This window comes from Equus przewalskii, chromosome 13, assembly GCF_037783145.1.
Source record: "Equus przewalskii isolate Varuska chromosome 13, EquPr2, whole genome shotgun sequence".
Lineage (NCBI taxonomy): Eukaryota > Metazoa > Chordata > Mammalia > Perissodactyla > Equidae > Equus > Equus przewalskii.
The window spans coordinates 46,732,036-46,748,893 of NC_091843.1; the positions used below are offsets into that span (position 1 = coordinate 46,732,036).

The 16,858-nt window shown below is 42.4% G+C and overlaps 1 protein-coding gene across 1 annotated transcript in view; it reads left to right on the plus strand.

The window, feature by feature from the left end:
* Positions 1–16,858, plus strand: part of MARCHF3 (membrane associated ring-CH-type finger 3) — a 136,367-nt gene that overhangs the window by 103,994 nt on the left and 15,515 nt on the right. The window contains exon 3 of the mRNA XM_008529948.2: positions 516–720. Coding sequence (XP_008528170.1) covers positions 516–720 — 205 coding nt within the window. The remainder of the gene's footprint in view (positions 1–515; positions 721–16,858) is intronic.

Genomic DNA, 16,858 nt, shown 5'->3' on the forward strand with positions numbered 1-16,858 from the left:
TCTGTGTGGCAGCTTCAGGGTTGGCTGCCAGTTAACATCCCTCCTCTCATTCTCCCACCCTATTGAAAGGAACCTCTGAGTGTTCAAAAGTGTCCTGACCTGGTTCGAAAGATGCAATTTGTCTAGAAACTACAGTTGGTGTCATTTCAAAACAATTTCTGTTCTTAATGGTGAGGGATGGTTTTTATTTTTGATTGGTAGTTTGCCTGAACTACATCTAGGTCCAGGGCAAAAATAACACGCTGCTCATTTTCACTCACTTTTGATCCTGGACCACACCCAGCTACTTTGCTCTTGGCTACCCCCTATTTCTTTGTATCGGGAAAAATAGACACCCAAGGACCCCGGCATTGGCCCCCACTGCTGAATGTGAGTGTGGATGTAGAGTTTTAAAGCAGGTGTCTATTCTGAGTGGTTGCACTGCGGAGGGTCCAAAGGACACAGAGCCAGAGGACCATCCATTTGGCAGTGGTTTCCAGCCCAGTGACCAGCAGGTGCCCCTCCTTCTCTTGCAGCCCCTTCAATGACCGGCCAATGTGCAGGATCTGCCACGAGGGCAGCAGCCAAGAGGACTTGCTCTCTCCATGTGAATGTACGGGCACCTTGGGGACAATTCACCGGAGCTGCCTGGAGCACTGGCTGTCGTCCTCAAACACCAGCTACTGTGAACTCTGCCACTTCAGGTTTGCAGTCGAGCGCAAACCCAGGCCGTTAGTGGAGGTCAGTAATTGGGGCATGTCCTGAAAACTTAGCTCTAATGAGCAAATGATGTCTGCTTTTATGCCCGGATCACAAACCCTGTGCAGCGTCACTGAAGCACAGTAATAGCTCTGTGTGAGAGCGTGTGTGTATGTGTGTGTGCGTATGCGTATGCGTGACACAGACAGAGCACTCACCTAGCTCACCCAGGAGCCAGCAGTAGAAAGGTGACCTCCACGAGGTAGAAGAGAGCAGAAGAAATCCACGTGAGGAGAAAGGGGAAGTTCAGAGACCTGATCTCCAGTTTTACATCCCTATGAAGTGGAGCAAACGGATAAACACTTTTCTCTTTGCGCACCATCTGCCCATCTTGAAACAACAGACAAATGGGCATTTGGGTTGCATATTCTGAAAATATTTTTCTTTATGAAAAAATATAGGTGAATAGTATAATGGATGTAGACCCAGACTTCCTGGGTTTGAATAGTTCTGTGACCTTAGGGAAGTTATTTCACCTCTTGGAATTACTATGAGAATTAAATGAGCTAATATTTATAAAGCACTTAGAATACCAGGTACATGGGCAAGTATTTGAATTAAAAAAAAATCTCCTCAGAAGTTATACACAAGCTTTTTTCACCTAATAACCTAGTATTGGAACCTCTTTACTTAAAAATGGTGCTGTCAACCCAGCCATTAAAATGGCAGGACGTTCTCTTTCATGTTTTAGGAGCCACAAGACTCTTATTTAGACCCAGGGTCTGGTCTTGTATTTGCTGGGAGTGTTGGAAAAAATCGTTTGATCATTTTTGCCCCTTCTCCTACCCTCCACTTCTACTACTCAATTAAAAATTGGATATTGGCAACAATAAGTATTCTAATATATTATGAGCCAGAGCTAGTTGAAAGAGACCAAGACATTGTGCCTATAATCTAGACCTGCTGGTAACCCTCTCCTTATTTCAGCAGCTGACCCAGTGAAACTTTGGCCTTAAACTAGAGACGGAAATCAAGACCCCCTTCGTGGAGACTATTTAAAACAGTGTATTAACGCCTTGGCACTGAGGCTCTGGAGAGCTCTGTATATACATTCCCTTGGTTCTGACCTGGAAAATTTAATCAGGACCTATAACTGGGGCCTGTTTTAGCTATGACTTGCTTGCCAAGTGGCACAAAATTAATTTGACTTGCCCCAATCTGTGCTTTTTTTAAGACTCTGGATCAAGTGACCTCTTAATTTAGCTGTCTTGCTGCTTGACATCAACTTTCAGAAATTCACATTTGTAGAGCCCATCAGAGAGTTGGCCCTATGCCACACTCACTGGGATTTACATTCCAGAACTTTCTGCAGAGGGGGAAATAGAATTAAATGATAAACAAAGGAGATGAAGATTTCTCAAGCCCAATAGCAAAAGTTAAAAAGAAGCCTATTTCTCCTTTCCGGAAACTTTTTGGAACCTCCCCAAGTTGATATTGCAGCTTCTTCAGGGAGGCTGGCATCCCAGAGTAAGGAAACCCTGCTTCAGATGGGCTGCATCCAGTGGTCTTCTTTCCTAGATCTCCCGAGTAAAGATTTTGACTTTTGCTTGGTAAAAACCCCAGTGCATGTGTGCATAATATATAACAAAGGAGGGTGTGTATGTGTGCATGCACACAAGTGCAAACACACACGTACACACACTTGCACACAGCTTAGTTTTTCTCCAATGACACGCATGTGCCGAATCACTCAGTGAATCCTTTCTGTCCCAGAGAGGTTTCTTCAAAGTTGCCTCTGTTGGGCCGCAGACAGACTCCAGGACCGTTGTCAACTGTCATTAAACAAGGAAACGAGGCAAATGACCTTGAGAATGTGTGAGGTGCTCTGCAAGATTTAGGGCCTCGCCTACAAAAACTTCACCCAAACGGTCACCGGTGGTGAAATTTTCATTGCACAAATGGAATGTGACATTTTTCAGAGTTAATGATGATTGAACAAGTTGAAAGTGAAAGGCAAACCTCCTCAAGCCGGGGGAGGCTGGCCGTTTGATCATCCCATGGCGAGATGAACTTGCTGTTTGACCACAAGCAATAAAAAGAAGTTGTCTTTGGTTTCTCAGCTGGAGGACAAATGAGACCCAGGTGCACACAGATTTTTAAACAAATAACATTATTAATTGACTTTTCCTCTCTTCCCAAAGGGCAGGTTTATTCCTAGTGAGCATTGCTTCTCAATATGTTTACCTCAAGATAAACATGAATCTTTTTAGTAAATCAGCAAAACCTGCCTATTTGGGTTAAGCAATAGGAGTATTGTTACTTCATTTCTCATTTTCACTCTTTTAATTGCTTTAATCATTACTTTATTTACCAGTTGGATCTGCCTTCTCATTAAAGCAAGAAAATTCCATAATGTTTAATTTGAAAATCGATGTGATAATAACAGCTCCTGTTGCTAGAGGAAGCAGTTGAAAAGTCATTTATAAATTATGTATCAGCCTCCAGACGTTAACATTGGTTGGAATTACTTTAACACCTCAGACTCCCGCTCTTCGGTAAACTCTCTCTGCCCTTCATTCAGCATAGCCCTTCATCCTGCTTAACACCCCTGTTCCAAAGACACTTCCCCCTCGCTTCCTTTCCTGCACTCTGCAGCCAGCAGTTGGGTGTTCATTTTCAATTGTTCAGGAACCCAGGGTTGTTGTCTGTACACAGGCTACAACACAAAGTCTTTCCTCTCCCTCCCCGCAAAAGGATGAGTTCCTATTCATAATGGCCAAATCAGTGGGCTGGTTTTTATTAGCACCTCCAAACTGAGCATCACCTCCCTACTTTACCACTGTCCATTTGGGTGGCGTGGCTCAGTTTTCTGAGCTGCAGTATGGAGGAGGGTGAGCTAGGAGCTCTCCCTGATATCTTTGGTCTCTATTAGGCTCTATAAGGCTAAAGGTCCAAGGCTAAAGATCTTGTCCAAAAAAAATGCATTCTACTCTCCAGATGAGTACATTGTATGGTATGTAATTTATACCTCAATAAGTTGATTGTGTGTGTGTGTGTGTATCTACTTACCTACCTACCTATATCTTTTAGTCTCTTTTGGTAAGTTCCTTGCCAATTTTATACCTTAAATATTTTCTTGATTTAAGTAAGCCAGTAGAATGAGAGAGCTAGTTTCAACCCGAGAGCTACACTGCAGTCATCTAGTTTATTCAGATGTTGGTGAATTTCCTCTATAGTCCAGCTAATATAAATCTCATAAGGTCTGTGTCCAATCAGGTAAAGTTTGAAAGGAAAGTATTCAAACTGTACATAGCAAAAAGGAAGAGCAGATATAATACACATACGTTTCATCCCTCCACAGCTAGCACTTCTCATGAAAGCTACATATTTTTTATTGATGATGGAAAATGTACCCAGTGGCAATTTGTCAGATGAATTATTCCCAAGAATAATGACCTAGTAGAATGCAGTAAATAGACATCCACTAACCATAAAAAGATGCACTGAATGACCAGTCTGAGTGGTTTTATGGTCTCCTTCCTGCTCATTTCCAGTTTTCCTCATTTCTCTCTGTAACTTGAACTCTGATGCCATTTTTTTATAAGGGCAAAATACAGCAAACCAATAAAAATACCGTGATTTGTTCCCAAAAGTATGTGCCTTGACTCCGGCCCATTGCCATGATTGCATATCTGATGGAGCAGTTGGCCAAGGAAGCCCGTCTTACTATGTGCACATAGCATGCTTGCAACATCAGTTTCTAATGATGGGAATACTTGCCACTGGGCTTTCCTAAGACGTGCATCAATAACACCCACTCTTGCCCGGGAAATTTGTGAAGTAATAGATCAGCTCAACAATGTCGTGATTAAAATGAAGCAGCCAGGAAATGGTCGAAATCTGGAGGAAAGGCTTCCTAGAATCTGATCTTCCTCTGATCAGGAGACCTAGTGATTTTTCACAGAGGGAGTGCTTGCGTTTCTAGATTCCTATTTCCTTTACACAGACCCAGCTGATTGATAAGAATTGTATGAACAATTTAAAAGCTGTTCCCTGGAGTCAGAGGTTTAGCTAAATTGAAACTGAGAGTGTTTTCACACATATCAGTTACTCGGAATAATGGGATGTAAAGCTAGGGAGATGAGGATTAAGGATTTTTTTCAAACTTTTTATTTATGGTTTTTTAAGTCACTGGAGGAAAATAGTTTTAAAGTGTGCCCTGGATTCAGTGTAATCTCCAGCTGCACATCAGGGAGCAGAATTGAACTGCTGTGGAGAAACCGCTTCGTACCTTGGCACTTGCTATTTGATCAATTTAAGACATCACTTACACCCCCCTAATATGTATATATCAGACCTAGGTGGAGACATGGCTCAACTCTTATTATAGTGGGGTTTGTTTTGTTTTGATTTTTAATATGTTCATTTAAGGAAAAATGTGAGCTTTTGGTTTCAGAGCATTCATTTTCATCTGCAAACCCTTATAGCATTGGGGTAACTAGTGAATGACACCATAGGGGATATGAACTGATTTGAGGAGCTTCCCAGGCATAAGGACCACCTGTTCCATTCCTTGAAGGAAGGTGGGCAAGCTCTCGCAGCCCAGTGAGTAACGTAGCTAGACCATAATCACAGCAAGTGATAGGCAATCAAGAAGGGACTGTGCATTAAATAAATGGATGAATGGAGAACCTCGCCTCCCCCAGTGGCAAACCATGTATTATATTTTTGGCCTATGGTTGTAAATCAAAGAAACTGACCCCTTGCCCTTAGAATTCAAGACGGACACAGTTGGACAAAGGCTTATATAATACAAACTAGCAACACTGCTTTGAGCCACACAACAAATGCAATGATTCTGACAAATCCTAGCTTCCCCCCCCCCCACCCCCTGCCTGTTATCAGTCCTCAGTCAGGTTTTGAGGACTGGCAGGTGGCAGGAGCCCTGGATGCACTGTAACCGGTGAGGAGAAAATGTTCACTTCAGGGCTTGGTGGGGAACACTGGCCTGAGGTAGAGAAGTGTGGTTGGGGGTGGCGCAGACCAGGCCACTGTGGAAAGGTTCAGGCCCCGCCTGCATTTGTCAAGCTCTTAGGAATCCAAGCACTGCGCAAGCAGACACGAAACACTTCACCATAGTCTTAGGGGTTAAGGATCATAATTACCCAATTGCAATTGGTAGAAGGAACAGGTTTCCAGTGGTTGTGTTAGATCACGATCCCTCAGGGAGGAAGCAATAAGAAGGTCTCCTGGCGCTGCACTGGGGCTTCTCTCTCATACTCCATGCAGTGTTCTGGGGGCACAAAACAGAAGAGAAGGCCACACCCCAGCGTCTGTGAAAGGGAATGTGGGAGGGATCTGGTTGAATCCACCAGGAGTCCGCTCTCATGTCCACCACAGACTGCCACCTGAACTCAAGGGCGGCCAGCACAGGTTCTTCCTGCTCTGCCACCTTGGCCTGAGTAGCCCCTCCTTTCCAGCCCCATCTCCCTGAGGCCACTCTCCCGCTAGCTTCAGGCAAGGCTAAGGCCCCACAAAGCAGAGTGAGGAGTTGTAGCCTGAAGGACAAAGGAGATGTCAAGTACCAGAAAAGGGAGTGTGTTGAGGGACTTTGTGTCTATTTAATGGGTAACAGAACAAAGACCCTCCCACTGAGTGAAATCTGTGCCAGTGACTTCTCCAAGCAGGGCTTAACATCACGATTGTGGCCACTGTTCTATAACTGTACTACAACCTGCACTGGCTGGCCGCAGGGAGCCTCGGATTTCTGTCCTAGCTGCCCACAACCTGCAGTGAGAACCTGAACAGCTCATTTCTCCTCCTTATGCGTTAGCTTTCCCACCAGTAAAATAAAGCAGAACACGAAAACTGGCAACCACGTCCATGCACACAGGTGTGCTTTATTGAATTAACATTTTTTTTTATTTGAATGCCTTCAGGTGGGACATGCCCTCTCCAGTTCCCCCAGGCCTTGCCTTTTGCTCACACCCACCCAGCCCTCTTCACCCTCTTACATTACCTGCCTGCTGTTTACATTTGAGGTTCCAGAATTGGGTGATTTCTCCCACCTTTAAAAGAATTCCCTAATACTATGAGCATTTCTTTCTACCAACATCTTCCTTTCAGGGAAGTATAGACTGAACCTAATGATCTCCCTCATATTGTCCGCACGTTCTAAATGAGCTGAAATAGCTGGTTCAAAATAGGAGACAGTGCACTAGCGTGGACAGTGGTGAGAATAACAAGGGTTCAAATACCTCGCACTTGCAGTGTGCCTGAGTCTTGGCCAAGCACTTCCTTGACCTCTGATAAGGTCGCTGAGCAGGCCACCAGCCTCCACATGGACTTGCGTCTCCATCGTCTGTGCCAGCAGTTGAGATGACGTGCCTGATGACCGAAGTCCAGGAAGCCTTGATCCTGAGTTGTTCAGTCTTGAATTTTTCTCTTGGTTTTGGTGGCTAATTTGGCAGTTGCTTCGTTACTTAAAGCTTAGTTACAAAGAAGCTGTTTTAGGGTATCTATTAAATTCACAGCTTGCTTCATTAAAAATCACTTCATTAAAAAAGCAAGCCAACCGAAGTGTTCACATGGGCATGCCAGATGGAAGTGAGCTAACTGCCCGGTGCCTGTGTTCCCAGCCCATCCACTGCTGGTAAAGGATTAATTTGGAGGGGAAATCCAGTTCCTTGCATAAAAGAATTACATGATCAGATTCTATTATTTTAAATTGTGTTGATACTTGCAGAGCACTTGGGTTGAAATACAAATTAGAATCCACGTTCTCAGTCCTCGCCGCTGCCTGCCACCTCTCCCCATCTGAGGACCTCTAGGAGTGGAGACATGTCCATGCAAAACACCAAGAGCTGTTTCACACAACTTTTTTATTTTAATTATTCTATGTTTTAAAAACTACAGAGGAGGACAAAGAATCATATATCAAACAGGTGTGTATCCACCGCCTAGAATTAACAAATTTTAGCATTTTGTGAGCAATGTACCTTTTAAAGAACAGCCTCTGGGCGGGCAGGGGGGTAGGGGTCAGAGAGAAAATGTCTGTAGTCTTCACTAATTCATCCTCAGTAGTCTCAAATATAGGAGAAAATTCAGCCAAGTTTTCCTTAAGCACATCTGGGCCAAGAATAAGAGGAAGGAAACAAAATGAGACAAATAATCCTGAAAGATTTCGGACCCTTTGAGCTAACTCCAAATGTAAGAACAAATAGTACAGCTAGTGTTGGCCACCAAAGGGTCCACTTCTTTGAAGGGCAGACAATTAGAAGTTACTACATGGGAGCTGGGGTGCGGGGTGAAGGTGAAAGTGCCCCTGGGCAGCTGGTGGGAGAGCTTGGTAAAGGGGAGTCTGATAGGGGAGCGGTGAAATGTTACTGAATGACCACCACTGGTAATCATCTCTCTTCTAAGTCCTGCTGAAATAACAAGGCACAATTAGCTCGCAGGGCCCACCTTGTGTAGGTGTAGGGGGCCGGGTTGAATCGCAGAAGCCCTGGTGCAGATTTCAGAGGCAGAGTTTTAGACTGTGCATAAAACTCCCCGCTGAGGCCTTCTGCCAGCCCACCTCTTGCTTCTTCAGTATTTAGTGTCAACAACTGACACTTTAAACTCCAAGGAAAGAATACACATTTTTAAACAAATAATGGTGTGAAATATTGTGAGCAGTACATGATTATGGTTAAATGCTGTCTAATGGACAATTGTATTCGAATGAGCAAAGTGGAGCAGTATCTTCAGTTAGGCAGTGGGAGACCAGTGGTCGTTTATTCATTGAATAACACCCTGCTGTGCCCGGCTGTGCTGAGAACTTCGTTTTCCAGAAGAGGTGCAGATCTTGATGCGACACTCCAATCCAGTGGCATTAGTTAATTTCACTGCAAGTCCATCTATTTGTATCCCTAAGACGTTCACACCTCAAAGTTTTTTTTCTTCTTATTTACCCATTTCCTAGGCAAAGAGGAAATACTACATGTTATGTGCTTTTTTTAACCGTCTTATTTGAGTGTCTCAGGTATCCCGAAAATGGATAGTATCCCATTTTATAGATAACGAAGCTGAGACTCTGAGGTATTAGTTAAGTCAGTCTCCAGAGATCTGAAATACTTTCTGCCACAGGGCTACTAAGTGGAGAAGGCAGAAGAAGAACCCAGGTCTCTCTGGCTCCTTGGTCAAGCTCGTTCTACCAGACCTGGGTTCTTCCTTCCTGGCTCAAAAGTACTTTCTTTCACTTGCTCATTGATACACACACGTGCAAGGACACAGAAGTGCGAGCTTCTTTACCAATAGCCAATAGCCTTTCTAGGGGACCAGATGTGCTTCGGAAAGGGAAAAATGAAAAAAAGTGATGATTAGAGCCCTGGTTCCCTCTTGACATTGAATTCATCTATTGAATCCAGAGCTGTTGGTGGGGAGGGAGGGATGGCTAGGCAGAGTACAGAGGGTTTTTAGGGCAGTGAACCTATTCCATGCAGTGCCATAATGGTGGACACATGTCATACATTTGCCCAAACCCACAGAATGTACAACACTAAGAGTGAACCCTAATGTAAACTATGGCCTCTGGGTGATAATGATATGTCAGAGTAGGTTCATTGATTGTGACAAATGTACCGCTCTGGTGGGGGATGTTGATAATGGGGAAGGCTAGGCATGTGTAGGGGCGTATGCAGGTATATGAGAACTCTCTGTCCTTTGCACTCAATATTACTGTGAACCTAAAATTGCTCTAAAAAATAAGGTCCATTTAAAAAAAAAGAAAAGAAAACTTGAGCTGCCCCAGATTGAGTGCGGAGATAGTGGAATGGCATTTCTTCTCTGTGCTTCTTTACACCCTACTCTAGTTGGGAAGCAAAGCTCTTAGACTCACCACCCTATTAGAAGCCAGAAAAGTCATTCTTGCTCCAAGAGACTTTACATACCCTTTCTTTTTCTCCTCTCATCTAGTTGCTCTTTCTCTGCATTTGAGTCTTCATTTTACCAAGTCATTATGTCACCAGTTCTTCTGAGATTGCTGCTAAAGGAGAGATGTTATTAGAAAGTCTGGCAAACTCAAAATTGCTAAGAGCCTTTCACAAACAGTTACAAACGTTAATCACTATATATGTTTGTGCACACTTGTGAAGTCAATTTCTTTCAAGACTGTCATCTAGATCATTCAGATTAGTAAAACTGGTTTTACAACTCATGAAGGAAAACACTGGCTTTTCTCTTGAATTATTTGTATAATTGCCTCAATTCTTTCCATCACTTTCTTGACAGGTGCAGCAGATTTGGAAAAAGCTAAGAAAGACCCCATTGGGCCTTGTGGCTTTGCTTGCCTCCTCCCTTTTTCACTGAATGCGTATTTCTGTGCTGTGCCTCAGCACTGCCTGCCTTCATTCTCGAAGAGATAGGCACCTTGTGAGATTGTCTGGGATAAAACTGTTTCTTTGCAATCCATTATTACAGAGTTAGAGGTGTGGATTTACACTGTGATGGATATGCGAGAGGAAAGTTACGTTTATGTGTGTATAACATGAAAGAGAAAAAAGTGCTTTTGAAGATTTTAGTTTAGAATACCAAAAAATGGGCTTAATTCTTCAGTATGCCACTTATGAAAATGTGCAAAGATCTGTTTGTGAAGATTGAGGTCAGATTAAAAGAAGAAAAGGAAGTATTTTCTATTCATTATTTTATCACTGCGTCACCTCCAGCAATGCTATTAGAAACAGAAAGTTGGAATAAATGATGAGGTTCAAAATCTTTTAGGGCTCTGAGGGAAAATGGCTAATATATATAAAATGCTGGCAGGTAGGAGCAGCAGGAAAGTTGTAAAATAGAATTTATAGACATTTAAGGACTTATATCTGGGAAGAATCAGTAAAAGCAGAAATTGGGAGATGAAGGGAAAATATTCACCATCCTAGAAAATAATGCAGCTGCCCCTAACAATTTACCCGCTCCCAAAGGCTTACTGTTTGCGTTAAAGCTGGTAGATGATGGGAGAAAAGGTATGAGAGATGGAGGTAATAACATGTCTCTAATATTTTTCTAAACACCGGCTCATCTGCTTAAAATCTATGACTTTAATGTTGAAACCCAGAAGTCATTCATTCGTCAAAATATACACATTTTCAGCTGTTTGTAAGACGTACCAGACAGATAGTATACCTGAAAAATAGCCCTATTAGATGAAGATGTGGCAAGGCAAAAGGAAATATCTACAAACCAGACTTCATGCAAGATGGAGGATTCTTTAGGGGAATCTACAGGACACTTCTTATTACTTTTCCCAAGGGGATCTTTCAGTCTCAGATTTTTTAAACAGCTTTATTGAGATATAATTCCCATACCATACAGTTCACTCATTTAGAGTGTATAATTCAGTGACATTTAGCATATTCACAGAGCTGTGTAATCATCACCACAATCAATTTTAGAACATTTTCATCACCCTAAAAGGAAACCTCACACACTTCAGCCTTCACTCTCCAGTCCTCCTGTCCTGGCCCCTGGCCCCTGGCCCCTCCTCCAGCCCTAGGCAACCACGGATCTATTTTATATCTCTGTGGATTTACCTACTCTGGACATTTCCTGTAAATGGAGCCCTACAGTATGGTGTCCTTTGTGACTGGCTTCCTTCACTTAGCAAAATGTTTGCAAGGTCTAGTCTCAGATTTTATAGAAAATGTATCTTAACCTTCCTTGCTATAATTTCATTTATTTTTGATTCCTTTTCGACATCCTATTCACCTTAATACACTGCTTCTCCTCCTACTCATTTACTGAGTCCTTACCCTGCATCACTGTTCTAGGCACTTGAACATTCTACTATTTGTATGTACGACCATCTCCATCATAGAAAGGAGGAAACTGGCACAGAGATGTTGATGGTTTTTTCCCTTAAAAGTTTTGCTTTACCCTACCACAGTTTATGTGATGAAACCTTGTTCATTTTTTAGTCTTTTATTGTATAGAAATCATTTGTGCATTGATTTTTTTATATTGCCTGAATTTTGCCATCTTTGCTCAGGAAGAGTCCTTTTCTTCCTTAAGCCCATTAATTTAATTTGGTTGCATTCTTGATTCTGCTGCCCTACAACTATACAATTAATTTTTTTAATATCACATATTGTGCCCTAGGTTGATGTTTTTATAACCAAATTCTAGGAAGAAATGATGGATTCTCAGAAGGCAATCAAATCCTACTGCCCATATTCTTAAATTCATCAAACCTCAGAAACTTAACTGGACCAAGGTGTGTCTTAAGACAATTTAGGAAAATGCACTGGAACAGGGCTACTTCCCCTCAGAGGGGTTTGAGAATCTGATAAAAGCTTGAACTCTTACAGTGAATGTAGACAACTATATTGTACTATAATCATCAAACCTGCTAAGAGACTAGAACTTAATTATTCCAACCAATAAAAAGAAAGCATACCTAGGTACTGTGATAGAGGTGCCAAATATTGCTACAATTGCAGTCATATTACAAAAAATATATAAATGTATCAAATTAACTTATTGCACATCTTAAATTTACACAATGATGTGTGTCAAATATATTTGATTAAAAAAATCATGAAAAAAAAAGCTTGAACTCTCTCCCCTGAAATGCGCAGACATCCAGTATTCAAATATAGTTTCAAAGAAGTCACAGGTTTTCTGAAGCCCTACACCCTAGGTCAAGGACCCCCAGTCTAGAAAGATAGTTATGTAAACTGCAAAGGAACACATAGATTTTCCAAAATGATTTCTATACAATAAAAGACTAAAAAATGATTTTCCAAAAGTGTCTCCTGCACCCTTAAAATGTTGTAAACTTGAAAAGTAAGGAAAACTTCTCAACACTTTACTACAAATTCCCACCTCTGTGAGGAAGCCACATTATAATTCAGTGGATACCACAACGGTAGATATGATTTGCTGTCTTGAAGAGAGAGCTAGTGATTCAGTTATGCACATATACAGCACTGGGCTGGTTATTAACTTGGGTTCCTCCATGGTTGGCTTGGTTCTGCCTTGGGGACACATGCGGGGGCACATGTCTCAGGATCACTCAAGCTAAAAATGTATGTGTGTCTCCGTAGTTTCCCACCGACAGTGCTGTGTTCATCCAGCCGGTCTCCTGCCTGCCCTTCTGTAAATGCCAGTCCCTGATGTCATGACCCATGTCATCTGAGCTATTGGCCCCACCCCTTGAGAATGTCTTCCCTGAAGACAGCTCCATGAGACCTGTAGCAAAAAGGTCCACAAACATTGAACATAATGTAGAGAAGTAATGCCAGCAAAATGGAAAACGTTGCCCTCCCCTTGTATAACACCATGGCTTATTTTGCCTGGTATTCTGATATTCTAGGCCCCATACGTAATAAAGGGTACCCAAAAAGGCTGGGGAGCAGTAAGAACACAGGGCTGGGTTGGCTTGGACAGAAAGAGGGCAACTTTAACCTAGATGTGAGGAGGCTAAGGAAGGGCATGTCTGAAATCTTGAAAACCATGAACAGCTTAGACAGTGTGAGCATGGAGTGCGTGACATGATCCAAATTACTTGAACGCTGGTGGGATCCCTTTGAAATTTGAGGAGGGAATTTCAGACAAAAATAAAGAGGTACCACCAGACACTGCAGCTCATGAACTGAAGCCATTGCCTCGAGGGGAGCCTTGAGAGACTCCAGATCCATTCATTGCTGGGATGTCTGCCAGGTCCTCCTAAATATTTGGGGTCCTTTCTGGCAGCAAAACGTTGGACTATAAGGACTATGAATCTAAAACTTCCTCTATGCTCACAGTCCTTCCATCTAGCAGAGATTTTCGCCTTTCTGAGTGTTCCCATTCTTGCTTACTTTGGAGTGTGTGGCCCTGGTGAGAATGTCTTTTATCCTGTTTTACACATGTCTCATAGTTCATTGAAATCCCTCCACCACACTCTGCTTGGCTAGTTTTCATACGCACATTCTGGCTACATCTAAGGGATACAGATTTTTAAATGTGGTCCCATTTTGAGGGCCTGGTTTTGAGTTTGATTTCTCCCTCTCTATTCTTTTGAACATCCCCAATTATCAAAATAGGAATTATTGTCCTTATTCACGTTATTCATCATATTCTCATTTTTTGTCCAGTGTTCAAATTGGGGTTCTTACTTGGTACAGTGTCCTGGCACCTTGTACCCCATGATCCTGTCCTTCTGCTGGAAGCAATTATTCAAAGCTTCAGAAACCTGGGCTCCAACAGCAGGCCAGTAGAGAGGGTGTTAGATGCGAGCAAATTTACCAACTGGGGGGCCAGGGGCCCTACAAGAGCCAAAATGAAGCAGCGCTTGGGACTGGGAGCTACTGTTTGTGTCCTGTTTGTAATAGACAACACAGTATGAATCCATTGTCTCCCAGAGTAAATCATTTCTGGTTTTGTCACTGTGCATTTCATTTATCAATTTCTTCCGGAAATTTCTGTTTTCTTGCTCTCCATCCTCTCTTGGTTGTTTATCTCCTCTTTTTCTGTTTCTGGCTTTATGTTGATCACATATGCCACATAATTCTGCAGCATCTTCTCATATTTCGGATAAGCAATCTCCATTTGGCTGTGATCACTTCTACACAGTGACGATCTAAAACAATTAGAGAGAAGTGATTCCCATGTTGCTTATACCTGAGGTTGCAAGTGAATATATAAAATTATTTTGACATCTAGTCCTGCTATGCTGCAAATCTTTGGAAAATTTCAAACTATTGGTGTGAATGTGTGTAGCATTTGTTTAAATAATGCCAGAGCCAAATTATAATGTCCCAGACACAAATATAATATTTATGGAGCATTATAGCCCATTAATTGGCTTATTGGCCCAAGTCCTCCAAGGAGCATCACAGATCTCCAAGGTGTCCTTGAGTATGACTTATTCTTCAGCCAAATCACAGCTGTGAATGCCAGGCAACCAATAGGTCTGTGTCTGTGCCCCATGGCACAGCAGTTAAGTTCACACGTTCTACTACAGCAGCCTGGGGTTCGTGGGTTCAGATCCCGGCTGCGGACCTACACACCACTTGTCAAGCCATGCTGTGATAGGTGTCCCACATATAAAGTATAGGAAGATGGGCACAGATGTTAGCTCAAGGCCAATCTTCCTCAGCAAAAAGAGGAGGATTGGCATCAGATGTTAGCTGAGGGCTAATCTTCCTCAAAAAAAAAATTACTATATTTGATCAGAAGAGTCAGGGTGAATGTTCATATGTATGTATGTATATGTTTCAGCTAAACTCATCTGATTTCTACCCAAAGCAATCCTCTGGTTTGGAAGGATTTATGTATTCAGCTAACATTTATCAAACACAAATTAAATATTTTAGGAAATGGGTATATAACTGTGGCCAGAAGAATGTCGTGTACTAATAGAACTTACCTGCTAGGGAGAAAGACATAGAATAAACGAGTAAATAAATAAATTATTTCTGATCACGATAAAATGTTATAAAAGATAAAACAAGTTGTTGTGGTGAGGAATGACTGGGTGAGAGAATGTGTGGTGGTTTGTGACGGTCTTTGAAGAGGTGACATTGAAGCGGAGATGTGACCAATGGGAAGGAACCGGTGTGGAAAGAAGAGTTTCAGGCAGAAGGAACAGCCACTGCAAAGGCTCTGCAGCAGGCCAGTTCAGTATTTCTGAAATAGGGAAAAACACTGCGAGGAGCATTTTATGAGAGGTCAAGGGAACTAGATCCCTTGGCAGTCTGTTGTAAGCCTATGGATCCGGCTCAGGATCATGTTTTTAATTGATTAAGATAAAATACATAGGAATGCAAAGAAATCCATTTACATTACAATATAGCTATCAAAATATTTAAAAGACAAAGTTATGATATAAACTATAAGTTTATAAACTATAAGTTTATAGTTAACACATTTTGTGGCAGATCTAAAAACTAACTTTGAAGTAACACTATGTCAAGATATATGTTTACAGCTGTAATATGATAGGAAATATCTGTGGTTTCTATTGGTGACAAAGTCACAGGTACTAACTGTTAGTACCACTGAGATTTCTGTATAACTCAACGAAATGCTAAATTTCAGTTAGAGGTTGTGAAAATAAAGATGTGATTTATTTTTCCCCCATCTGAAAATCTCAGATCTCATGAATCCTATCCTCAGATGCCTTGGGGGTCTGTGGAGCCCGAGGTACACACACCTGGGCTACAGCACACAGGGCCTGTGGGCCACGGCAAGGCTGCAGACCGAGTGCGATGGGGAGCCACTGGGGGATTTTAAGCAAGAGAAGTCATCTTGCTGCTTTATAGAAACAGGATTTGAGGATAACAGGAATAGAAGAGTGAGGAGGCCATTACATGGTTCAGGTGAAAGGTGAGGGTGGCTTGGAAAAGAGTAGAGGGACTAGAAAGAAAGAGAGAGGTGAACGTTTTCAAGATGTATTCCAGAAGAGTGACAGGACCTGCTGATAGATGGATATGGGGCCAGGGGAATGAGGAGTGAATAAAGAGGGCGCTGAAGTTGTTTACGAGAGCCACCAGGTGTGGGTGTTGCCATGTACTGGTGTGAGACAACCTGGGAGACAAATCGGTTTGTGGGAGAGTTGGGGTGGCGGAGGTGAATCCAGTGTTCTACTGTGGACCTCAGAAAGTTTGAGATGTTTGTTACACAGATGGCGAGATACCCAAGAAGCAGCGGGATACACAAGCCTACAGCTCAGAAGAGTTGGGCTGAAGGATGACACGTACACTCTTTAGTAGAACCTGATGTTTTGAACAAGAGTGAGAACTTAAGACAACTAGAGAAGGTCTTTCACCACTCCCCTCAAAGCTGCACCTTCCTCACTCCTTTGAGGAAGACTGTCATTTTTCACTCCCCAAGAGTTGAAAGAGCTTGATAAAGGTCACACAGCATTTGGGGGAGCCAAGGGGATGCAGCTGGAAGCAGTGTCCCATCTCCCGCTTCCTAGCCCATGTTTTATCCCTTCATCCATTGTAGGAGCGAACAAAAATTAGGATCAAGATATTCTGTAGTGCTAAAGCAAGCAGAAGGAAAGAGCTGAAAGGACAGTAGGCTAGAGATTTCAAATACTGGCTTCTCTACCATGTAACCTTGACCAAGTACTTAACCTCGCTGGGCTTTAATGTCCCAGTTCAGAATGGGAATAATAACACCACCTGGTGTTATTAAATTCAGTAAAAATATCTGG